The sequence below is a fragment of the Letharia columbiana genome, assembly GCF_014066305.1.
Source record: "Letharia columbiana isolate WasteWater2 chromosome Unknown Sc0000044_s0, whole genome shotgun sequence".
NCBI classification, from domain to species: Eukaryota; Fungi; Ascomycota; class Lecanoromycetes; order Lecanorales; family Parmeliaceae; genus Letharia; species Letharia columbiana.
In genome coordinates this window covers 303,023-327,500 of record NW_023501088.1, presented here as the reverse complement: position 1 = coordinate 327,500, position 24,478 = coordinate 303,023, and the positions used below count along the sequence as shown (strand labels likewise).

General features: G+C 51.7%; 11 protein-coding genes across 11 annotated transcripts in view; 7 read left to right on the top strand and 4 right to left on the bottom strand.

Moving 5' to 3' along the window:
• HO173_009958 (uncharacterized protein) overlaps positions 1–122 on the top strand; it is a gene marked incomplete at both ends in the record, with an annotated part of 282 nt that extends 160 nt beyond the window's left edge. The window contains one exon of the mRNA XM_037311845.1: positions 1–122. This exon is cut by the window's left edge and continues 160 nt beyond it. Coding sequence (XP_037161307.1) covers positions 1–122 — 122 coding nt within the window.
• Positions 123–1,239: 1,117 nt separating this feature from the next.
• HO173_009957 (uncharacterized protein) lies at positions 1,240–2,514 on the top strand (the record flags this gene model as incomplete). Its single annotated transcript, XM_037311844.1, has 1 exon — positions 1,240–2,514. One exon carries the CDS (start codon positions 1,240–1,242, stop codon positions 2,512–2,514), a length of 1,275 nt encoding a protein of 424 aa, XP_037161306.1.
• Positions 2,515–2,690: 176 nt separating this feature from the next.
• On the top strand, positions 2,691–3,242 carry HO173_009956 (uncharacterized protein; the record flags this gene model as incomplete). The annotated part of the gene is made up of 1 exon (XM_037311843.1): positions 2,691–3,242. One exon carries the CDS (start codon positions 2,691–2,693, stop codon positions 3,240–3,242), a length of 552 nt encoding a protein of 183 aa, XP_037161305.1.
• Positions 3,243–3,606: 364 nt separating this feature from the next.
• Positions 3,607–9,051, bottom strand: HO173_009955 (uncharacterized protein; the record flags this gene model as incomplete). The annotated part of the gene is made up of 2 exons (XM_037311842.1): positions 3,607–8,610; positions 8,659–9,051. 2 exons carry the CDS (start codon positions 9,049–9,051, stop codon positions 3,607–3,609), a joined length of 5,397 nt encoding a protein of 1,798 aa, XP_037161304.1.
• A 324-nt stretch (positions 9,052–9,375) lies between these two features.
• On the top strand, positions 9,376–11,615 carry HO173_009954 (uncharacterized protein; the record flags this gene model as incomplete). Its single annotated transcript, XM_037311841.1, has 2 exons — positions 9,376–10,129; positions 10,189–11,615. 2 exons carry the CDS (start codon positions 9,376–9,378, stop codon positions 11,613–11,615), a joined length of 2,181 nt encoding a protein of 726 aa, XP_037161303.1.
• A 119-nt stretch (positions 11,616–11,734) lies between these two features.
• On the bottom strand, positions 11,735–12,823 carry HO173_009953 (uncharacterized protein; the record flags this gene model as incomplete). Its single annotated transcript, XM_037311840.1, has 3 exons — positions 11,735–12,204; positions 12,292–12,405; positions 12,745–12,823. 3 exons carry the CDS (start codon positions 12,821–12,823, stop codon positions 11,735–11,737), a joined length of 663 nt encoding a protein of 220 aa, XP_037161302.1.
• Positions 12,824–13,222: 399 nt separating this feature from the next.
• On the top strand, positions 13,223–15,347 carry HO173_009952 (uncharacterized protein; the record flags this gene model as incomplete). The annotated part of the gene is made up of 6 exons (XM_037311839.1): positions 13,223–13,226; positions 13,298–13,354; positions 13,416–13,460; positions 13,586–13,657; positions 13,715–13,999; positions 14,068–15,347. The coding sequence occupies 6 exons, from the start codon at positions 13,223–13,225 to the stop codon at positions 15,345–15,347; spliced, it is 1,743 nt and encodes a 580-aa protein (XP_037161301.1).
• A 950-nt stretch (positions 15,348–16,297) lies between these two features.
• HO173_009951 (uncharacterized protein) lies at positions 16,298–17,108 on the top strand (the record flags this gene model as incomplete). Its single annotated transcript, XM_037311838.1, has 2 exons — positions 16,298–16,493; positions 16,600–17,108. The coding sequence occupies 2 exons, from the start codon at positions 16,298–16,300 to the stop codon at positions 17,106–17,108; spliced, it is 705 nt and encodes a 234-aa protein (XP_037161300.1).
• Positions 17,109–17,665: 557 nt separating this feature from the next.
• Positions 17,666–19,537, top strand: HO173_009950 (uncharacterized protein; the record flags this gene model as incomplete). The annotated part of the gene is made up of 1 exon (XM_037311837.1): positions 17,666–19,537. The coding sequence occupies one exon, from the start codon at positions 17,666–17,668 to the stop codon at positions 19,535–19,537; it is 1,872 nt and encodes a 623-aa protein (XP_037161299.1).
• A 387-nt stretch (positions 19,538–19,924) lies between these two features.
• Positions 19,925–21,432, bottom strand: HO173_009949 (uncharacterized protein; the record flags this gene model as incomplete). The annotated part of the gene is made up of 2 exons (XM_037311836.1): positions 19,925–20,756; positions 21,335–21,432. 2 exons carry the CDS (start codon positions 21,430–21,432, stop codon positions 19,925–19,927), a joined length of 930 nt encoding a protein of 309 aa, XP_037161298.1.
• A 307-nt stretch (positions 21,433–21,739) lies between these two features.
• On the bottom strand, positions 21,740–23,388 carry HO173_009948 (uncharacterized protein; the record flags this gene model as incomplete). Its single annotated transcript, XM_037311835.1, has 6 exons — positions 21,740–22,071; positions 22,231–22,466; positions 22,515–22,888; positions 22,954–23,021; positions 23,110–23,146; positions 23,215–23,388. 6 exons carry the CDS (start codon positions 23,386–23,388, stop codon positions 21,740–21,742), a joined length of 1,221 nt encoding a protein of 406 aa, XP_037161297.1.
• Between the last annotated feature and the right edge of the window lie 1,090 nt (positions 23,389–24,478).

The window sequence follows — 24,478 nt, the reverse complement described above, 5'->3', positions numbered from 1 at the left end:
CTCAATTAGGTGGAACAGGCGGTAGAGAAGCATCTCAAAAAATATTTGCTCCCGCCGTAATGAGTATCTTGTCGGGTCTTTGGTTCCTCTACGATCGGTTCCGCCGTGAACAAAGCACGTAGAGGTGGATGCAGTACAAAATGCGGTCTTAGTGCAGGCGACGTCGGTGCATCATTTGCACACAGATACACAGTGTGGGGCCCACCCACTAGTTTTGATCTCATCAATATCTCATCAATATCTTTTGGGAGCCAACGCCGTTCATTAGCCAGAGAAAATCAGCGACATGTCTTCGCCATGCTTTGAAGCCGTTAAGCAAGACATCCGGCTTACGCCTCGACACCCGCGATCGTCTCATCGCCAACCTTGTCAAGCATTTTGCCCTATGGATTGCACGGTGATCCTAATCCTGTCATGATCCCCTGCATCCGTCCAACCGCCCCTCTTTGAAAGGTAACCCTCACGGTCTGCACATGCACTTGTCAGTTGCGTCGCCGCCAGACTAAGTCCCAGCCAAGTACCATCCTCGGGCATGAGGCTTTTAAGTTCGACGAAGACTTGACATTCACCCCATGACTTTGAGACAGGCAGCTTAAATTGGTCTTCACCACTGCCGGGACCGTGGAATGTGCCATGGATGTGGCTAGAAGGAAGGCGGCGAATGGCGCTCATGCAATCTCGAGCGCTGGGCCTGTTGAACATGTAGGGATTGTTTGAGTAGCAGTGCACCTCGCTATTCAGGGTATGATTGCCTGCAAGAAGAGCGGTTGGATTCGTTGCTTGCGGAATGCTCAGAGTGAGAGATTGAGATGTCAAGAGGGCGAAGAGCAGAAGCAAATTCGTCTTGGCGAATGGCATCGCGAACCAAAAAGCTGTTGTTCCCAGGGAGAGTCTTGTTGGTGAAGCAAGTGTCTGTTTCGCTTGTGAAGTGATTGACAATGATGTGTTTGAACCTGTCGAAATCCCGGTTCTATGGCTCTATTACGCGCCTTGCAAGCGCAACGCGCCCCTGCAACTGAGAAAATAAATTCATCTTCAAGCTGTGAAATGATTTGTTCGCCAGCTTGCCTACACCCGCCGCGAGTTTTGCAACTTGCACACTGGCCGCGCCCTGGGGATGCAATGTCACAAGTTCGAAAATGGCTCTCCTTTTGATTCTGATACATTACCCTCCTTTTCCAGGCAACACAGAATCTTCTATACTTCCGGCTTCTAGCAAGGGTTGCAAACGCGACTGCCATGGACTTCATCGGCATTTGGGTCCCTATTCTGCTCGTACTAATTGATCCGGCGTCCTTAGCATATCCATCTAACACGAGGTCACAAAGCCTGAGCCTGACCAATGATGTATCTCTAGGGGTCGTATCGCAGATCAATCTAACAAATTCGGTGCAAGACTACCCAGTCTATCCTACCACATGCTTTCCTCCCCCATCGCGTGGACGTCACGTACGGCAGCCGGACCTCATGAATGTTATATCGGACTGCTCCTGGATTATCAATGAGATCCTCCTCCAACAAGACGGCCTTCTTTTCCAGGACCTCCTCTTCAACTACAAATCCTTCAAAGATCAGTCTGGCAAATGGTACCTCTCTCGATGGCATCGTGATCGGTGTGTCATCATTGTCGCGTGTGTGGAAAAGCACCAGGAACAAACGTTACAGCTTTTCAATGTTGTCCTTGCCGCAAACAAGATCTTGAAAGAATGCGTCCAAGACCAGCAGATTCTTGCAGGAGGGACGACTGCCATCGGTTCACCGAACAATTCTTTTTACGTCGGCGTTCTAGGACTGCAAGACAGCGACGCTGCAAGCCAGTCCAACATATCTTTGTTGTCAGATCTCGATCTTTCCGAAGAGGATATACAACGTAGCGTACTACGCACTACGTCGAATTCTGAGTCGTCAATTGGAGACTATAAGGTCAACTATTCGACCATTTCTCCTGCGCCGAGTGTTAGCGTGGAAAAGAGAGCTTCTGTTCCACCGCACGGCTCTTCGCCCTCGACGGGCAGACAAAGCTTGGTACCAGAAGGCGCACTGAGCACCTCGAACCTGGTTCTGGCCTCAACGAACCTCTCGGGAAGCATCGAAGCACCTCCAAGCTACCCAGTCACCTGTTTCAATCCCTACACCATCCAATTGAAGCCTGCAGCTGTGGAAGATTGCCAGTTCGTCATCAACCAAATCATTCTGAGATACCCGAATCCGATGTTTCTGCAAACTTTTGGCTACACAGCTTCTGCGGACATTGACCTCTCGCAACCACGAAACCAGAAGTGGATATTTGGCCAGTGCGCCATATTTGTCAAGAACCCCGACATGACCCGGACAGACACCTTCCGGATGGTTGATGTAGCATACACTGCGCATGAGATCATGACAAAGTGTGTCGTTGGTGTCAAATATCCCGTGGGTGGTACCGCGGATATTGGTAGCACCGCGCATAATTTCTATGTGGCCGTGGGGGGCGTCCGTGTAACGGACGCCGCATATGTCTCGATAATGCAGTAACTCTCGAGCGTGTGGATCTTCTGCATGACAGGATAGGCACGCATGGTGCGCTTTAGACCTCGCCAAAGACGGCTCTGCCACATGCGACAAGACGCGCATTGGCATTTTATGTCGAAGGGTCGATTCCCAGAACGCAATGGTTTCCGTTCTCCTGCCACAGATCAAAGTTGTGCACGATGATAACCCTATGTCGATTCCTTTCCCTGCTCACCGTAATCGCCTCCACAGCCCTTTCCCTCGCCGTTCCTCCAACATCAGACCTCTCTCCCATCCACCACCCAGTGAACCTCACATCGACAACACCCCCCACCAACGTTTCCTCCTCCTCCTCCCCCTCCGCCAACAGCGTAGCCCACTGCTTCACCAACGCCAGCCCCTTCGCCCGCCGCAGACCCAGGTTCACAGACTGCGGCGCCGCCATCCGCCTCCTGCCCTCCAACCACATCATCGGCAACTTCCACAACGCCGGCGCCGACGACCAGTTCCGACTCCCGGTCCAGAAGACATGCGGCAGCTGCACCGTGGAAGCGAAGATCCAGAGCGGGTTCAGCGAGGACACGAGCACGTGGCTCGGGGTCGGAGCCGCGGCGACGCAGCTGAACATGGCGTGTGTGAACACGTTCAGTTTCCCCGTGAAGATTGGCGGGTGGACGACTACGGGGAGCGTGGAGCGGATCACGGTTATTTTGCGCTACGCGGGCATGAGGAGTGGTCTGGACGCCCTGTGATGGGGGTGGGTACCAGTCTGCTCTTGCATGGCAGCCTTTCACGTTCGGAATAGGTGAATGGGGTGGCGGAAAATAGATTCCGACTTTAGCTGAGTATTAGAAAGGAGCTATTTCGGAATGAATTACCAACTTGAAACACCTATGTCTAGGTCTTTAAATGTTGATAGGAACACATGACTTACTCGCGGCTGTACATGAGACTCGCTTGACGCCGTTGCAGTCCTGACATGGATGCCATTTCCAATGTTCAGAAGCCCGCCAATGTTCAATCAAATTACGAAATTGATCATCGAGACGTCTAAAGGGATGTGAAAGCTATTGTTTTCGATATTGGGCAACATTGCATCAAATCATCAGCTATATATCAAGTCTGCTCAACATCAAACTGCTTCCCCTGCGCTCTGACATAATCCGCCGCCAGCGCCTTCACCCTCTCCTGGCTCTTGCTATCCCCCTCCTTACCCTCATACTCAAGCCATTTCTTGAAGAAAAACTTGGCCGGTCTAGCCTTGAGCGAGGGTCCGCTCCCAGTTACTCGCTCAAAGAGCCGTCGAATGACCTCCTTGTCTCTTTGTTTGATCTCCAAGTCGAGCAGCACGTTCCACAAATCCAAGCGTTTGGGCCATTGCGCAAGCAGTGTTTCGAAGAGCGTGCGCCCTCGTTCTGGATCGCCGTTCGAGGACGTGAATTCCACTTGGGCGAACTTGCTGGTAAGAGCTAGATGCGTATGAGAAGGTAAGGACTGCATTGCCCGAGGTAACAGCGCACGAGCGCGATCTGGAGCCGCTAGTGTAGTCATGAGGAAATTTGCATAGTTGATATAGAGATCTGGGGATTTGCCATGCTTCTTGATCGTAGTTTGGAACAGATCGTCCGCTTTCGAGTCATGTCCAGACTGGATGTAGATGCTTATGAGACGCTCGTGGATCTCTTGGCTGTCATTGTACTGGCATGCCCGCTTGAAGATATCAGCTAAGGATTCATCGGTTCCGTAAGTGTTCTCCAGATTGAGCAGCCCGATCCAAATGTTCATTTTCTCGGTCTCCTCGCGGATGTTGATTGTCTTGAGGGCTCTTTCTGCAATCTCACGCGCTTTGTTGACCTCGCTGAGCTGGAGCTGGAACGCCATATAGCTGAGCCAGAGCACGGAGGAATTTGGCTGGCCGAGGAGAAGGCGTTCGAAGTCTGCGATAGACTGTGGGCCGTTGGCGTCGAGGTCGCCGGTTTTGTCGATTTTGATCTCGGCTTTTCTCCGTTTTTTCTTCTTGAATTGGGATGGTTCTGCGTCGGTCTCAGATTGGGCGTCTCTGTTGTCGGCCGCGGACATGCCGCCGGTCCAGTCGAAACCGCCTGTGCTGAGACCTTGGAGACCGTTTGCAGTGCTGGGAGCTCTAGATTCCTCTTGGGGAAGGTCTACGCCTCCGTCATCCATTCCGAGGTTATCATCTATGTCTTGCACATCGTCCATATTAAATTCATCGTCCGAGGATTGGTCTTCGTGAGCCCCCAGTAAAGCGCCAAGTCCCTTTCTATCCGCCTCACCCATGAAACCATTGCTATCACTAGCATCCCCAATGTCGCTATCTTCTGGACTACTAGCATTCATTGCAGCATCCTTATCTCTGAATTGCTTACCAAAATAGGAAGCCTTCAGTCCGAACGAAATCTGCTTCTTCTCCTTGTTGATATTCAGCACCTTTGCTTGAACTGTATCGCCTTCTTCGTATAGCTTGTTCGGGTTGGCACCGGGTCGGTCAGACATCTTGGTTCGATGGCAGAGACCGCTAACATTGGCAGAGTCATCCACCACGACGAAAACTCCAAAGTCTTCTACCTTTCGGACCTTTCCTGTGATTACTTGCCCCAATTTCATATCTGAGAAAGCGAGAGGTGGTTTGTAGTCCTTGTCAAGATGTGACTTCTTCAAGCTCATCTGGACATGATTGAGCAATGAATCGACAGCGATGATTTTGCCCTCCACCAACTGGTCAATCTCAAAATCCGATTTCCAGTCTTTGAGAAAAGCATCCGATAGATCCGAGATCCTGATAAAGGCGGTAACGTTGCTGGCCAAAGAGACAAAGATTCCGTTATCGGCAACATTCTTGACAAACCCTCTCCTGATATCGTTAACTTTGAGCTGAGATATGGACCCAATATCCGGGTCTTTAACGGGCAATGAGGAGCTTAGGACCTTAGAAGGCCTGGCTGACAGTGTGATCTTCTTGTTGGGAACATCTATGGCCTTGATCCACACTCGGACGGTTTGATTCTTCTCGTATGCAGTCGGGTCAGCTTTGGAATAGTCGTCAGCCAAGTCCACGAGGTGGACTGGTGCAGAGAGCGACTCGCTAAGTTGAACCATGACTTGACGTTCTGTGACTTTGGTGATCCTTCCGGGCAAGACCATGCTTTTGGACAGATTCTTCAGTGTCAAAGAAGCTGAAGACCCGTCGGACCTCGCGGATAGATCAAGTCGATTGTTTTCAACGTCGACCTTCAGTACCTTTGCCCTCAATACCGAACCAATCGGGAAGTTCTTCGACAAATCATTGAGTTGAGATACGTCGTCTGAGACATCAATGGCTCGGATTCGGCCACGAACATTTGGCGAGAGATTGACCCAGAGACAGTCATCTGCAACGTTGTTGACAAAAACAAGCCACGAAGAGCCGGCTTCAACTTTGTCAATCGTCAAAATGTCCAGATTTGTTGAGCTCTGGTTGCTTGACTTTGCTGTAAGTTCGAACACTGGCGCTTTGCCTCGGTGTGTGATCGGCAGGAATCGGTGATTCCTGGAATCGTGCATCCCTAAGATACGAACAGGGAGTATCTGTTTGGTGTGGAATTTCTTCAGAGGAGACTTTCGATCGTTGATTTCTTCACAACTATCAAACACTTCTGAAACATCAATACGTCCTTGCACAGCGTCTGCTAGTTGGACGTTTATCTGTGTTTCCTTGATGGACACAATCTTGGCCTTCGTCAACTTGCCTAGAGTGAAATCTTCAACGCTTGTCGAGACCTCGTCTACAGGATTAGATAAATTCATATCGAAAGAGTTGGCAGCTGCAGCTTTCTTGCTCTCGGACTGTTCAAGACCTGGCAACGCCTTCATTGTCAATAGAAAGCGTCTCTGGCGATGGTCCACAGACAGAATCCGCGGTGATATTGACTGATTCCTGCGCATGCCAAAATTAGGCAGCAGAGCTGCTTCATCGGGTAAATGGTGCTTGAGGAGAAGGCCAGTGAGATCACTCGCGAATTGCACAAAAACACCTGTTGGGGTAATGTTCTGTACAAATCCTCGGACCTCAGAGCCCTCCACTACGTCTTCAAAAGCCTTCACTAATTTGTCCTCTTTTGCAACTTTGATAAGGCTGGGCTTGCTCGTGAGTCTGATCAGGTGCTTCGCTTCTTGCTTGCTTAAGATCATCAGCTCTTTCAAGATTTGGCCCACTCTGATCCTCTTAGCTAAAGAATGGCACTTCTGAGCTGAACCATCTGCAAGATGCTCAATCGGCAAAATCGCTTTCAGTCCTGCCGGTTCGAGTGTTACTATGATCTCCTCGCTGGTCTTTTCTGTTACATTACCGACGGCTGTTTCTCCAGGCTTTAGGCTTTTGAACGCCTCCTGCTGAGCAGCTCCAAATGCTGACGGATCTTTGCACGATACTATCATCCGCTCATCTGACGAATCGACAGTAACGATATGGACATTAACAACTTGACCTGTGCGGAAATGTTGTTTGGGGTCTTGGATGAAGGATTCGCTCATCTCCGATACTGGTAGAAAACCACGTACAGAACCGTAGAATTGTACCACGGCGCCAGATGGCAAGATATTGACAAGGGTCCCAGGAGCTTGAAGGCCGGGCTTCAGGTTCTCGTATGACGTCCAAATATTAGCGTCGCTATTGACAAGAGTTTTCTTGAGGGTTAGACGGATCTGTCTTTTCTCTGGCATCGTAGATAATACCCTTGCGGTGACTGATGAGCCCTCCTTGAACTTCTTCTCAGGATGCTGCAAGCGGATGTCTGCCAGATGTACCTCAGGCACCAGGCCTGTGATGCCTTCTGCAATCCTGACTATAACACCATTTACACCGGTTTCGTTGACCAGCATCTTTTCCACCGTGCCTTTGACCACCTGTCCGACCTTTATATCCTCCATGCGTAGGAAGGCCTGGCTGATGACCTTCGGCTCCATTGAAACTATGAATAACCCATCCAGGGAATTATAGCCAATAATTCGAGCTTTGTGGACTGACCCAAGCTTGTATGCTCCAGTAGATTCCGCCAGAGTCTCAATCTTGCCATCCGATATCCTTGAGATGTGGACAAAGCCTCGAACACCTTTCACTCCGACATCGACGAGCAATCCAGTGCCTTGCTCGACTTTGACAACTTTCGCCTCATTGACAGTGCTTGAGATTGGTAGCATTTCGGTGGGTAACGATTTTTCTGTTACAGATGCAGTGGTTGTGGTCTTAGGTCTCCAGTATACGATATGATCCTGTAAGGAGATACCAAGCTTTTTCTCTTCCGCAGTCGGGAACGTACATATAATGCGCCCCTTGATCTTGCTTCCAGGCGGGTATTTCTTCTCGAGATCTTTGCCGCTCGCAGCAGCTCCTGAGTGTATCAAATCCGCAGTAACGTTGAGCAGACCCATTACTTTGCCAGCGATTCCTGAGGGCGCGGTCTCGGACACCAAGACATCAACGGCCGTTCCGGGTAGGAACGAGTCCACTGTTGGTGCGTTGGTGAGAAAGTTGCCCTTCTTGATATTGCCTATCTTATGTGGATCCGCCGAGAGTTTGATAATGCTGCCAGTGGAGCTCTTGCCAGTGATGAGGCATAGATAGACGGACCCTTCTTCGATGCTTGATATGTCAATATTCGGGCCTAACTCTTTAGACGACATGAAACCCCGAAAGCCTACGTCTCCAGTTCCGAGATCCATTATCAAACCATGATCTTCCACACTTAGTACAGAAGCTTGCACCATGCTGTTCGTCACGTAGTCGGCCTTGTTGAGACCAGAATTTGCCTCTCGAGGATTGATTGAGAGCTCGATGTGTCTCTTGCCTTTCGCGCCTGTGGCTGCTTCTTCCTGTGTGGAAATCACGTAGGCTCGCAGGTACTGTCCAACAGAAAATAGACTTTTGAGGTCGACTTTCGTGTCCGCATCCTGCTCGTCTGCGTTCTCTTCATCTGCTGCCAGGGCTTCAATTCGCTTTGTCAACTTGTCCGATATCGAAGTGAGGGAAACGTAGCCCGTAAGGTTGTTGGGTAGATTCAAAGCGACATCATAACGATTGATCTGAGAAATTTGTCCAAGGACCAATGAACCAGGTACGAGCCGCTGAAAGAATATTTAGTCATCGCTTCGCCAGGTAATTGGCATTTATACCTTGTAGCTCAACCCTTCAATACGCAATGCTGCCTTCTCAACGCCGCCATTTTTCTTGCCCTTGTTGTCTCTAGATTTTGACTTGCTCTTGCTCTTGCTCTTCTCGGTGGGCCCACTAAGTTGATCAGGCATATCCTCATCGTTTTCTTCGTCTTCAAACTCGTTCCGGGCCGCTTTCTTGCCAGTACTCTGCTCGAAGAGTACATCTTGTTTTGCTTGGATCTGAATCCGTTTGTGTTCCAGCGGGGTCAGGATGCTTGCCCCTCCACGAGGAAATGCTGGCTCCTCTTCTCTCAAGATGGACAGCTTCTGAGGGTAGGTGGACGGCTTGTGCTTCTTCGCGAGTCGAGCACCCTCAGCGGCAGCATCATTCTTGCGCTTGATGGGCGCCATAGTACTATCAATTTCTATGTGTCCGTTGCTCACATTGTACGGGTTGAAGTGAGGTCTTTGTTTATACGTGCTGGTTATACTGTGCTGGAGAAATATTCTTTAAATCTTCGCAGGGGAAAAGTACCCGAGAAAGTGCGGCTAGAGCTTCCATGGTTGAGGGCTTAAAGCCGACGTGGTTGCCGAGACGTGTAGCAGCGCGACTTCCCAATCTAGCAAAACGGAGAACATTTGACTCTTCTCCAGCATTATTGCTTTCTGTTGCTTTCGGCTTCCATTTACGATTGTACAACTCTACTATCATTATGACCCTCTAATACTACAGTAATGGAGGATCAAACCCCACTTGGGTCGCAAGAGAACCCTCTATCCAGCCGTGCAACCTCGACGAGCAGAGAGAACCTGGGTTCGTCACCTGTGCTTCCCACCCTGGACAAAAGACATGGCAGCAAACCACGTAAAGCACCAACAATAACACCCAGAACTTTCACGCGATTCTTCACACCAAAGTCTTCCCTGGAACGAGGTGGCCGGATTGGTGCGTCGAGGCAGGCATTGAGAGACATTACAGCGTCGGCGTCAAATCGCAAAGGGCGAAGGACGTCAACAAAAGATACCATACAAATATTCGAAGGCGATGGCGAAGGAGTCGTGCTTGGCTCGAAGAGGAGGAAGCGAAAAATACCTGATTCTCTAGACATGACACCAGATCGCTCGTCACCTCTGAAAAGGATACGTAACCAGTCATTGGAGATTTCGGAAGATGAGGGCAGTGACACAGGTACAAATGAGTCTAGAGACGACGCCGAAGATCCTTTCCGGAGATATGGCAGGCAGCCAAATTCCATTGAGCGCATCATCGGCTCCAATTATCATGGCTGCCAGGGAAGATACTTACGGCGAGAGATCGGTATCCAGAGGAGAGCATCGGAACTCCGGTGCTTTGGTCGTAGCGTTGGGATGTCGGAGTGGCAACAGGAGACGACCCACTTCTCGACCAGACCCGAAGATGCACATGTTTGCATGAATGTCGCAGCGCCATCAGACCACACGATACCGTTCTGTACTACAAGCTGCAACAGTAAGTTTTGACTGAATGCCGTATGTATTGTCTCAGATGCGCTGACTTACGTTTTTTAGCCAACACTCTTGTTGCCATTGGAGACGAGGACGGAGGTGTGAGGTTGCTCGAGAGTTCGAAGGGCGAAAAGCCAGAATTTTCAAAGGCATACTTAGCATTTCGGCCGCATTCAAATGCCATCCTCGACTTAGCCTTTTCTCGTGATGATCTTCTATTAGCAACGGCATCCGGAGATCAGACCTCGCAAGTTATCGACATGCCCACCCAACGAGCCACCTACACCTTAGCCGGCCACGTCTCTTCTGTCAAACAAGTCTGCTTCCAGCCAGGTAGCTCAAACGTTCTCGCAAGCTCAAGTCGCGACGGCAGCGTGCAAATATGGGATCTGCGATGCAAGGGATTTGATGCTCCTGTCCGGGACATCAGAGTCTCGGTCGAACCCTCCAGCATTAGCACTACCCGAAGCTCTGTGCCGAATAAACTGACATGGGCTCGCTCTGTCAATACCATCTTCGAGGCACACGCAAGCCGGCAACCAGCGTCGACCAATGCAGCTGCCAGCGGCAGGCTCGCACCAAGTTTCGATGCACCCTCCAAGACCGAGTCTCCCGGCAGGAGAGGCGACGTTTCCATCACGGCACTCTCGTTCCTGCACCCTGGACGAGAGCATCTTTTCCTCACCGCATCCGAAGCAAACGCTAGTGTCAAGCTATGGGATCTCCGTACCACACACAATCACCGCCGAAGCCGGGCAACACCTTTGTCAAGCACCCGACAGCCCGACAGCCACAACAAGCACCGTCATTTCGGCCTAACTTCTCTGTCGCTAAGTGGCGATGGTGGACGACTGTACGCGTTGTGTAGAGATAACACCATCTATGCGTACTCGACTTCGCATCTGATACTAGGTCATGCACCAGAGCTTTCCAAATCATTCTTGAAGCCCCGAAGATCTGGTGGTTCTGAGAAAGAAGGCCTGGGGCCAATCTATGGTTTTCGACATCCAAAATTTCATGCAACCACGTTTTATGTCAAATCTGCTTTACGGCCTGCAAAGGACGACCAGAGCGAGATGCTCGCGGTGGGAAGCAGCGATGGCTGTGCCGTGATATTTCCGACAGATGAAAGATACTTGCAGCGCTCGAACCACCAGCGGATGCTGTTTTCGGACTCACCGTTTCCAAGAAGCCGGCCCTCTTTAACACGAACAGATAGCGGCACTGGCCTCTCCACTCGCCTGGAAGACACAATCCCCATATACCAGCATGGCTCGGCACTGATTCGAGGCCACAGCAGAGAAATGACTGGGCTGACGTGGAGTCCAAGAGGGGAGCTGGTCACTGTCGGTGATGACTTTGTGGCGAGATGCTGGCGGGAGGATGACGCGTATGCCAGAGATTTACGGTTGGGTGGTGAAAAGGAAGGACGGCGATGGGGTTGTGGGTGGGCTGAAGCTGAAAAGGGGTGGGATGATGACGACGGGTGACTTGGTTTGCATCCGTCTGTTTGCGCGCCTTACATAGCGTCGTGCTCATTGGTCAGAATCCATGCCAGACAGGCAATCAGGGATCCATAACCCGGAAAGCGCGTGACCAGTGACCTTTTCTACGTCGTTGACTTTGAAGGCTCCTTGCCTTGCCGCTCCTCCATCCTCCTCTCCTCCCTCCTCAACCTGTCCACCTCCTCATCCACCAAAGCAATCTCGGCCTCTACCCTCAATAACTTCTCCTTCAGCATATTGCCATAGTCCTCATCGCTCAGTACCGTCAAAGGACTCCATTTCATCTCTGCAAACCACTCCCAGAAACGCTTCCTATCTGCTTTCTTACCTTCTGCCGCTGCCTGAGCTTCAGAAGCAACTTGCGCCGTATGTCGCGCATCAAGCGCGTCATAGACTGTTTGCCCTATATAGCCGAAAAGTGTGAACATGATTGTGCCAGGGATGACGTTGCGCGGACCGCGAAATAGTCCACCGATTGTGCCGCCAGTTATGCCGCCGGCAAAGGTGCTGGCTGTGAGGCGGTCCTTTTGGGATGGGCTGGGGTAGTAGGTGTGGAGTATGGTGGCTCTGGTCGCTAGAGATTGTACAAATGGGTCAGTGTGAACAGGGTTGGAAAGGGTCTCGCGAATGATCACGTCTAGAATCTTTGATAATGACTAACCCCAGAACGTGCTGCCAAGGGCAGACCATTGGATGCCGGCCGCAACGGCAAAAAGAATGGGATGGGCGGAGCGAAGGACACCTGCGACGCTGCCATAGAGAATGCCAGTAGTTCCTGAGGTTATGTGAGCAAAAGGTCTCGATTGAGTGACAGCAACTCATGAATTGATGAGCTGAGCTGAAGATGATCAAACGACAAGCGGAATCTGGGTCCTTCTTTCAGATGAAAGATCGATTCCTCCCACTCATATTTCAATCCTAGCGTGCGTAAGAAAAGAGTTTTTCCAATCTTGGGGCTCTTATCATTCTTCTGTATGTGTGAGGCGACCCGAAGACAAACAAAATCACAAAATAGAGTAGTCATCGGCCAGTTGGTAATTCCTTTTCCAGACAGAAATGGTAGGAGATACAGCCATGTTATGCAATAGTCCATATGTACAAAAGATAGGCTCACCACTCAATGCACCGACTTTCAACGCCGGTATAAGAATCTCTCTGGCTGGAAAGCCATATGGCTTGTTGGGCTGCTCCATTTCGAATAATAATGTCCTCAACAAGCTACAGCCATTTTTGCCTTAGAGTCCATTCACTATAAGAGGTGATCTAGTGATTGATGAAGTACCAGCCTGCATTCCATCTTCGCATTCCATGCAAAGACTGTGAAAATCTTCCTTCAGAGTGACAGAATGACAGAGAAGAGGTTGATAGGGCGTAGCGGCACGCTAGAGGATCGTCGGCTAAAATTAATTAGAGTATATTCTCAAACCCGTACGAATCTCAACAGCAAGATTTCACACAACGGTACCAGATTTTGGTATCACCCGCAAACAACGTGAACAACTTCTCAACAGGTAAATCGCTGCTGCAACTCGCAGCTTTCAGAATCTAGGCCGGTGGACGCTCGTAAGAGCGTGGGATACTGAGCCGCAAACATGGGTAAATTAGCCACTGCCACACCGGTCATGGCGACCTCAATAGGTGCAATATGCTGACAACTTTGTGAATAGCTCCAAAAAAGACGAAGGGCGAGAAGATGGATCTGGGGACATTCCTCACGGATTCGAGTATGCTTTGGAGCCCACGTTGCACCCGCGGAGATGTGACAGCTGCTGACAAGCCTTCCAGCCCTCGGTTCATGGGCCGATGAGATGGAGGATATGCCAATGCCATGTACGTACTTCTTCCAGTTCACCTTATTAAGACTGTGCTAATACTTCGACTATCTAGCTGGTAAGAATCTTGTCCACATTCTGGGGGGCATTCAGGGAAGCAAGGGTGCAGGCTGATTTGTGCAGCACCCAGTGGTCGCGGAGGTTATGGCGGCGATCGTTCATACAATTCTGGAGGAGGTTTTGGGGGCATGGCAGGTGTGTACACGAGTTTGACCATGAGGAGAAAACCAAGAGGCTGACCGAAGAAAGCAGATCGGGGAGGCTACTCCGTGCGCGAGCAGCTACCATTGCCTACCAAACCTCCGTATACGGTGCATCTTGGGAACATGTCTTTTGACGCCACAGAGGGTGATATCACAGATTTTTTCTCCGGCTGTGAAGTGACGAGCGTCCGCATTGTCGAAGACAAGCTGGAGAGAAAGCCGAAAGGCTTCGGTTATGCAGAATTCGCAACATTGGATGGATTGAAGAAAGCTTTGGATGCCAACAATACCCAATTTCAGGGCCGGAATATTAGGGTCAGCGTTGCAGAGCCGCGTAAGTCACATCGCGCTGAGTTTGTATCGCGAGACAGGTCGATTGCTAACTAGTCTTACGCATTGCAGAAAAGGACCGACCTGATGCTCGCGAGTTCGGCGACTGGACACGGAAAGGCCCTCTTGCAGATGTTCCTGGACAGCGACGAGTGTCAGAGAGAGGTGGTTTCGGCTCTGGGCGTGGAGGGTTCGATAGTGCCTCTGATGCTGGCAGTGACCGTGGTGAACGTGGTGAACGTGGTGGTCGCCGAGCTGGGTACGAGCAAGGTGATGGGAAGGTACGAGACTTCGGGAATTGGGATCGCAAAGGTCCACTTACGCCGACTCTACCGACGGGATCAACAGCTCGAAGTTTTGATCGTCCAGTGAGCCGTGATGGACCGCCAAATAGACGGAACTCGCCAGCATGGGGAGAAGGGCGATCCCAAGATGGTTCACGACCTCCAAGGCGTGAGTTCGTGGAGAGACCGCCAGTGGAGCGAGCACCGACCGCGGCCGAGCAGGACAGCCAATGGAGAACGAAAATGAGGCCCGACGCACCGCCTGCTCCGCCCGTGCAACCTGTTCAGGCCGCCAAATCCCCAGCTATTCCGAACCGTGAGCTCAGCACACCGCCTTCTCCGGCCGGTGCACCAGCGGCTCCCACGACGCGTCCAAAATTGAACCTCGCAAAACGCACTGTTTCTGAGGCACCTTCTGATGCGAACTCATCTGACGCTGCACCTGCTGCAGACTCGAAAGCTAGCCCTTTTGGCGCAGCTAAGCCCATCGATACCGCTACTCGTGAGAAAGAGGTCGAAGAGAGACGCCAGATTGCTATCCGTGAGAAGAAAGAAGCAGACGAAAAGGCGCGTGCTGATAAGAAAGCCGCGGAAGAAAAGGCTCGCGAGGAAAAGAAAGTTGCTCGGGACGCCGACCAAGCCAACAAGACTGAGCAAACCCCTGCGTGGAAACAAATATCACCCCAGGAGAAGGTCAACGGCCAAGAGCAAAAGAAGGCCAACGGTCAAGCACAGGAGAAGGAAAACGGCGCATCAGCTCCTCCCCCAGGCAGAAGCTACGAAATCCTTCGAAGGACAGCCAATGAAGACAATGCTGCAGCGGACGAAGAAGATGAGGAAGCTCAAGCGGCTGAAGAGAATGGACTTGTCACGGAAGACAAAGCCATTAAGCCCAAGGAAGTTGTACGAGACGTCCCGGATGGGGGTGCGCAAACGAACGGCTCCTCAGCTGCCGGCACACCTGATCTCAGTGCTGATGCGCTTGAGGGTGATGGCTGGAGTACAGTCTCAAAGCCAGAGAAAAAGAGGAAGAACGGCAACCAAGCTGCTCGTGCTATTGCCTCCTAGACGCCCAGCCCATCGATGTGAAACAGGGCTATCAACCAGATTCTTTACAGCACATGCGGAATTTTCCCATCCTCACGCTTCACCCGAAGTTCTCTCCTCATCTCCATCCATTATCTCATCATTTCACAGGCGTTATGGGTCGCCACCTGACGCGCAGATGCATCGATGTATAGCTACTCGCTTTACATGGACATTCCTGGATACAGCTGGCTGTTGTGGACCACAGAGCTTATGCTCATCCCTTGACTAATCTATAAGCATGAGTGGAAAAGTTTCGCTCAGGCGTCGGATTCTTTCTTTTCAAGTCCTCAGGGGGGTTCCGTGAGCTTGCAGGAGGATTTACGACAGCGGTATTGTCATAGACATGGGGTACATGGCCTACGTTGGTCAATTTTTACATGTACACTAGATTGCAAACAGTTTTTATCAATTGCATAGACTTTCAAAGTGTGGTTTAAGGTGACTGGGTGCCAGGTGAGTTGGTGTACAATTGCAACCAGGATTTTCTGTTGCTACGACATAATTGCATTCAAAAATCCAATCAGTCAACAACCAAACATACAATGCTCACCATCCAAACCATCTCCAACTCACATAACACGAACACATCTGATTTGCAAAGGCGAAAGTGAGTAGTCAACCGGGTTCCGTCCACTTTGAGCGCTGATGGTGTTCCGCATGACTAGGATTGTAGGTAAAGGAGTTCTCGTTGCAGTCACGTGATTAAGGGCTCGGAGTCTGAAACTGGACCCTGTCGATCATTGCGCAAGCGTCCGTTGGTATATGGCAGGGATGAAGGCGCATTGAATTCCGTAATATCGACTTCGTATTCACCAACAGTCATTACAGCTGGTTTACAAATCCACAGACAGGAACTTCACCACGAGGAGCGTCCATCACTTGGACAATCTCTGATCCATCCATTTCTTTCCATTTGAGACTACCATGATATGTCCTCAGTAACCACAACAATACTACAATCTTCGCCTGCCGCACCAATCCCAATCACATCTTTCACCAAGACATGCCACAAATGTGGAGCTGACCTGTCTCATTCACATCCTCCAATCGCAGAAGATGCACAAAGAAGGATTGCAGAGCTCGAGACACAGGTCAAGCTATTGACTGGCAAAGCAACGGCTGCAGGTACGTTCTCTTCTTCCCGTCGGCCAACTACACAAACTGGTCGGCAACATGGCCTCTCCACTCTACATCGAATTTTGGCGCTTCAGGATGCTAAACCTTGCTCTAGTCGACAAACTCGCAGACTACGAAGATGAGCTTCGCCAGCTCAAATCATCCAATAAACCCACCTCCGACCCCAATACAAATGCCCAACCTCCATCCCGGCCCACTTCAGCGGCTGGGGCCCAGCGCAACCATCTCCAGTCTCGAATTTCTCATCTCCTCCCTTCCAATCGACGTGCCACCTCACAGCCACCGTCATCCACCCCAGCAGACCAGACAAGCCACACAAACAACCGAGAGAATGCAGAGCTCTTAACTATGCTTACACGGGAACAGTCGCTGCGACAAGCGGCCGAATCAAGAGTTAGTCAGACAAATGAGGAGCTGGAGGAGCTATCGGCACAGCTGTTTACGGAGGCCAATGAGATGGTGGCTACAGAGAGGAAAGCGAGGGCGAAGTTGGAGGAGAGGGTGGCTGTCTTGGAGGGAAGAGATAAGGAGAAGAGGACGAGGTTGGAGGTACTGGAGAGTAGGCTTGGGAGGATTGAAAGGGTGAGGGAGATGTTGAAGTAAGGCGTTCTACAGGAATTGCATTCTTGGTGTGGCAAGGAGTAACGGCTGGATACCCATCGAGTTGTTTGGTGTAATGGTTGGGGGCTTTTTGTATGCATCGAAGCGTCGTGATCATATCTGTTGTGAGTGAAGAATTTCAGGCACGATGCCAAAGGAGTTGCGGTCGTATGAGCTTGGCTCCGAAAGCTCTACACCGACGAAGGGTCGAGTACCTCTTGCTGAAAGACAATCAATGGCTCAGAAGGTTCATTGTGGACGATACGATAGGCATCAAGAGCAAATGATAGGCTAGGTTGTTCCTCGCAAAGCTGTGATCATGTTTCCTATTCTGGGCGTTCTTTCCCATCGATGGGATAATTGAGGGGTTCTTGCCGGTTCTTGTTCTATCATCGTGACCTCTTTTAAGCACTGCCTTGGGCTCTGTACTTCACTTTCCATCCCCAAACAACAACGTTTTTCCCCGTCTCCTCTTTCTTTCAATCTCCCATTCCTCATCCGACTTTGCAGGACTGGAAGACCCTCACACGCCATCTGAGTTTGTACCATAAGCTCCCAACATGTCCGGTGACCAGACACACGGGCTCATCGCCCCTCCAGATCATAGAGATATTTCTGGGGAAGAGGCTTGGGCCCGAAGGTGCTCTTTGCCTGCTATTGCTCCATGGATTCCTCAAAATGTGAAGACCGAGACAAGTTCCCCACAAGATGCCTTGTCAACACGACTTCCATCCACCCTACATGCAGTTGAAGAGGATCACCAGCCTCAGACTTCAGAAGCACATTCACTCTTGTATTCAATTTCGCAATGGCAGCCCCCACCTAACCAACCTACCGGCCAGCAACCCTCCAAACGACGAACTAAATTGGTGCCAGTCCCACGAACCAGACCACCGTCAGCTCGATTACTGGCCTCAATCCGGCAAAACAAACAGTCATCCACTCAACCACAGGGTCCCCGGCCCCCAGTCCTGCCTAGAAATCCTGGTCGTAACGAGAGGATCCCAGGAACCTACGGAAAGGACCTTCTGGATGGGAGGATAGGTATCCGCCCACGTAACAAGGAAAGCGCCGAGCTTCAGCAACTCAAAAGCTCACGGAGTTCCTGTGATGAGAAAGGTACCGGTCTCTCGCGATCGATGAAGATCATCATTCAACAATTCATGGTGGCCAACGGCTATATCTGCCCCCACCTACACATACCGCATTGGGAGAAGCCCGTATTCCGGGATAGTCTGCGTGTCAGACTCGATCTGCACAACACTTTCATAACCACGAAGGAGACCCGCGATGAGCAGAGGTCAATCAAATCAGCATGGACGAGCGTTGACGGCTACATATCCGAGCAATCGAGGGAGTGGAGGGCTCAAGGTGTCTTCGAACAGGTACAAGTGACGGCTCGACCTACTTTCGCTGCCTTCACAAAGGGCTGGACCGATCGTAATTGGGATGGTAGCACAGGGGACTTTACTCGTGCAAGGAAGTTGACGGCAATGTCGCCTGTAATGTCTGTGTCTACTGATGACGCTGACAAAGAGTCGAAACCAACGGACTCACAAAGATTTCGGGAAGCAAAGCGTAAAGAGATGGTGTTGGACGGTGATACCGAGGCATCAGTTAACAGTTCCTGTGCTAGACTTGAGCCACCACTGAAGCGTTCTGGTCAAGATGGCCCCAACAATCAAGCCAAGAAACGGGCTCGCACCCGTAGCAAATATGAGTATGTCGATCACGTTCACGATGAAGGGAATGGCCTCGACTTTACTAGACCTGAGGAGAAGAGCCTCCCAATAGTCATAGACACAATTCATCATGCCAGAGCTATGATGCTGGACCTCGCTCCCATGTCCGCCAAAAATCTTGCTGTCATGCAACAGGATTGGACATCGCATGGGTTCCCGTCTCTGTTGGCTGAGATGCTGACGCTTGGACGAGCTTATACTGCAACGATGGGCAAATACTTCGACAACGCTTTGTATTTGATGTCTCTCCTGGAGGGATCAGACCATTGGAAGGCAAGTCATATGAAGGTTGAACTGGACTGTGCTTGTCAGAAAGGAGGAGTAGCACCCGAACAATTGCAGAATGAGAGGATACCTGACCCATCAGATCCTTCTAATAGTCAAGTCAAAGTTCGGCACTCACATGAGCGAGAAGATCCAATACCTGACCGAAGTCTAGATGGGAAGGTATCTGACCGGCTGATACCTCAACCTGGTGATACCAAAGTGGACCGCTCATCCCAGGGCCAGGGTGTAGCACCCGACCCATTGCATATAGGAATTGCATCCAACCCGCCGGTAGTAAGGACAGAGATGGCTCAAGTCGATCATCTGGATCAGCCAACAGCTGCGACACCAGACCAAGTGCGTAACGAGGTAATTAACCCAGAAGCCGCAAGTAAGACCACCAAGAACCCCTGTACCTCGTGAGAAAACGGGCTTTTCGATTGATGGGAGCCAGGACCAAAGAGCGTTATTTGTCTCGCTCTTAGAGCTTGGGTGCCCCTTTCTCCACGCTTGTTGCTTCTACCATTGGTCGGACAGCCATTTTCGCCCCCGTTGAGCTCAGGTTCTTCCGCTTTTCTTCACCTCTGATGATATTGCTCTATCGTATCTCTGTAGCCAGGGCTGGGTTCTTGGTCGATAAGTGTTGTTGCTTCTGGAGAAACATTTCGCATAAGTGGCGCATGATCTGAGGTTCAATTCGCTCAGAGCCTAGTAGAAGCAACCTACGTTCATTCAATCAATCAGTAGCAACTCCTCGGGGTATATATCGCATGAAGCCGTTCCCATATGTGCAATGATGCAGTGATCCAACTATTCCGCTCTCGCGCTCCAAAAAGACGGCACCATGCCAACACTGAGGGCACTTCTAGCACCAGCAGCTATCAGCTCCACCATACCCATCGGCAGGACATGCTTCAGCAGTAGCCAGCGCATGCTCGGCTCGTCCTCGTCCTTCCTCCCGTCCAATCTCTGATCCACCCACTGTCCAGCAGCCACCGGATTGCCCGTACCGACCACCTCACTGATCTCCACGACCACCCCAGTCATCGACTGCATGATAAACACCGCTTCCCGCACCACCTCCTCCTTTTCCGCCTCCGTCAACGTCCCCTCGACGGCAGCGAAGCCCGCCTTGAACCCCGCCTTGAGATCCTCCCCATCCGCCTCCCCTTCAAACGTCCAGAATCCAAGACACCCATCCACCCCACCTCCCCCCTCCTCACCTTCCAACCCTTTTCCCAGAGAACCACCGTCGGATCCCCCCTCTCGGACCCCGCGGTGCCAGAACCCGGCTCCGGCCCCCCGCAGTCCCGCCCGTATGTACCGTCCCCCGGAGAAGAGCGCCAGGTAGAGCACCCACGTGTACGCGAGCAGGAGGTGGGGCCGCCCCGACACCGCAGTGCGGATACGCTCCGTGAACGCTTCGAGGCGTGGTCGCCGTCCCGGATCGACCGCCCGTCCGCGCAGACGCAGACGCAGAACCGTCTCCACATCCCCCGTCAACCTGGCCCCCCGCTCCAACCCCCTCGCATACATCCCCCGCAACCCCTTGACCACCTCCTCTGCTGCTGCTTCTTCCCCTCCCCGCCCCACTCCCCTCATCGTCGCCCTCCCCCGGGAAAACCAACCTCCGAAAGGGCCCCTCGAACGCCTCGTAGATCGGCAGCAGATGCGCCATCGCTTGCGCGTAGGGGCCGGGATCCGCGGCGTGCGGGGGCAGAGCGCGGGGGAGGAGGGAGAGGATGAGGGCGTTGAGGTGGGCGTGGAGGGGGCGGGTGGCGGCGTTGATGCGGTGGGAGAGGGGGGAGGGGGGGGGGGGGAGGGGGGGGGGGGGAGGGTGGGCGCGGGGGGCATCGCTCGAGAAGGGGGTGGAAGGATGGGATGGGGTAGGATAGGATATGATTGGGATATGATAAGGGGAAGGAGATAGGGTATATAGGGTATATAGGGAATATAAAGAATATAGGAGGAGGAGGAATGATGTGTGTGATGGTAAGGACTGTGGTTGGTGGAGTGAAGGCAAAATGTAAACATGCATGTATGTATTACCCGTGAATCTCGGGCAGCGGCAGGCCCCGCAGTTGGGGGGCCCTGAACCCTGCCACCCTGCCAAGCCCGGCTGGGGGGATTGGCTGAATGGGCGCCATAAGCGCTTGAAGGAGGAGCTCCCGGGGGGCTGAGGGCTGTGATGGACGCAAAAGTCGCATACGAGTGTCTCACGAGCGTTTGCGCTGGGCCACACCATGCGATAATATACACTTATTGATGGCTCTACCAGTATGCGTAGCTTGAGATACCGACCGATCGCTTCCCTCCATGCCACTTGCTGAAGCCGTAGCAAATGACCATCCCACACGAGCAAGCGAGCCCCCTTTGCTAATATATTGCGCCCACGATGACTCTTCCCAGCCCGAGCTCAACGCTTGCTACCTCGAGTATGAAACGTGAAAAATGAATGCTACCGACCAGCCCAGTAGCGAAAGCATTGAAATTGGTTCTTCGAACATGGAGCGATGTATGGAGACGCCTCGTAGCTCGCACGAGGAAACCGGAGCTTCTAGATCATAGAAACTTCACCGTCGAGGATGGCGTCAAGTAGGACGGTTCCCCGCGAAACAATATGACTCAGGGAAAGCTGAAGTCCTCGCCGACCAGATGTGTTGCCGAGATGCTTCTCGCGTGCTCGTTGCTCTTTGGGCTTAACATGGGTTGTTCCATTCTCTCGTTGCCATACTGGACGTCAACATGAGTCGTCTTGCTGATATTGCCCATAGGGACATCCTGACTGTCAGTGCGGAAAGTATCCTCGCTGCTGGAGCCCAGGCTTGAACCTTTACGCGCAGGAGCTGTGCTTATCATGGTAGACATCCTGGTCCTCTGCGATGGTTTCTTGCTTTCTAGCCGACCCCAGCCGTCGTACGCAGCAGGAGGCGAAGTTCGGTCTTGGGTAGTGGCTCCTATTGGAAATTTGGAGTCAGCGTCCTCCCCCACAGATGCAAGCAGGGCATGTTTGCAGAGTTTGGAGAACGTGAAGAAGAAAGTCTCGCTCCCGAATCATGTCTTGTAACGCCAATTATGGTGCTAATTCGGAGAAAGATGCCCCTGAGTATACGCACCTCGACGTCGGGCTGCGTTCGAGCCGCTGGAATAATCATCAGCGGAACCGCGAGGGAACAGGCGTGGGAAGAGGGCAGTGAGAGGACTCTTGAGCATTGGTAGACAGGCACATATGATTGCAGTGTTGGCCTCGATGGTCGTCCAAATAGTCGAGTTGAGTGTACCGTATATCTGGTCTTTAGCTTTGGATCCAGTTTTGAGGGTGGTCATCCGCAAGATAGATGTGATGCAAACGCTGACTGGCTGTCAGCATAACAAGACGTGAGTCGCTCGAGAGACCTACAAGCCACCCAAGGCGAAGACCATCACGAGACCCAACCGCTGTCGTTGAGGTAGCTGCAGGCTTCTGACAACGGGCATAGGCAGGGCAAGTATCAAGAAGTCGCCGATAATGTTCGCTGAAGCATTCGCATACCAGAAAGCCGTAAGGTTGATGCAAGTCCCAGGGACAGCATGATCCCAGATACGCTCGAGCGGCGTGCATTGTACGACCGTTGCTATGATGCTTGCGAAAGAGTACAGTATCACATAGCCCATGATAACGTGCACCGTTTGGCGGAATTTTTTGGTCGTGAAGATGCGCAGGTAGAGAAGACAGATCGAGGTCTTTGTCAGGGTGATCGTGAATTTGTACAGGATCTGAGCTGCCCAGAATGCCTAAGAACGAAAGGTGAGAAGATTGCGCCAGGAGGAAGGGCTGCTTCCGCTTGGTGTTGATTTACCTGCAAGGCCATGCGGAGGTCTTCTGGTGGAAGACTGGTCGACACCTTTCCAGCTCCGTGGGCGACGCCTATACACCGCTCAGTCTGATGGACATCACGGGAGAGCAGCCAAGTCTGTCTCGACGCAGCGAGCAAAGCAGCGGCGGAGTGACTCACTGACGACATTGCTGATACCAAGACCGATTGAGAAGACCTATGGCATAGAATCAGCAAGGTCACATTCCACAGGCACATCAAGCCGAGATCGAATCTCGTACTTACCACAGAGGCAATGATGGCATAGTCATCTTCGTGCAGCTTGCGACCAGTGGTCAACCTCGAAGCCAGGCGGGAGCAAACAAGGCAGATGGCGACGAAGGTGAAGACGATGGAGATGACAGCGAGATTGACACCGCGGCCATGGAGTTGGTTGTCTCGTGCGTATATGGCAGCCATCTTGCCAATCGCACTTGACTCGAATTGCGCGGGGTGACCTAGGTGCTCGAAGGAAGAAGGTGCGAACCTAGGAAAGGGATATCGTTCATCAAGACGCGACGAGAGGCGCTGAAGGCTGGACGAGGATTAAGAATGGCAGGAAAGCAGTAGGGGGAGATTCGTTCTTCATCGGACAGAGGTGATTTCGTCTGGGAAAGGCGGGGGGAGTGAGAGTAGAATGTTTCGGTTTCAATTTAGATATATCTGTCGAAAAGGGCGGGTTAGCGTGAAGCGAAGCAAGGGCTTTTGCTCTCTCTACTCTGGAAGATGAAGACCCCATCATCTCGAGACCCCGTCTACGCTTGCTTCTCAACGGCAAGAGGCAGACTTCTCAACTACCGTACACTGTTTGACATGGGACTGGTAAATTTCAATCACATTTGCGAGACATTTCGGCGTACGGGATGGTCAACGGCTGCAAAGGACAGGACAGGACAGCAAACATGAATTTGACCTATGCCTATATCATCGGCTTGGCTTTGCCAGACCGGAGACAGTCCCTACGTGGATGTGTGACTTGGCTGGGTGATTCTCGAGTCATCACTTGGGGCAATCAATCTCGGTCCGCACCGGGTTTCCCTCACTGTTCTGTGCTTGCTTGCGTCTGTATCACTTTTCCTGCAGGTATGATGCTACTGCGCTGCACCCCGGAGACAGTACCCGCTGCAGGTAGCCGCGAAGGAGACGAGGACCCATTTATCATGGTCGTGTATTTGAAAACACCATGCCAATCATTTCCAAAGGAAAACATGTCTGACGAACAGCAAGCAAGGTCTACGCATGCAGCTGTCGATCCTTACTTTACATCCAGGATCCACCATCACACTACACATGTCATGGGTGCAGATTCAAGCAAAGGGCAACGAAACGGCCTACGAGCAAGCGTATATCCCAAGCGTTAATGTGAGTTCATTTTGCTTGGCCAATAGACAGGGAAGGTCTTTGCTGTTTCCAGCAGCGGGCAAATCATGCCCATTCCTCTTCGCTAATTATGCGACCTGGGCTACTAGCTTCTACACCACTTCTTGATCCCTAGCATTGACTTCCTCCG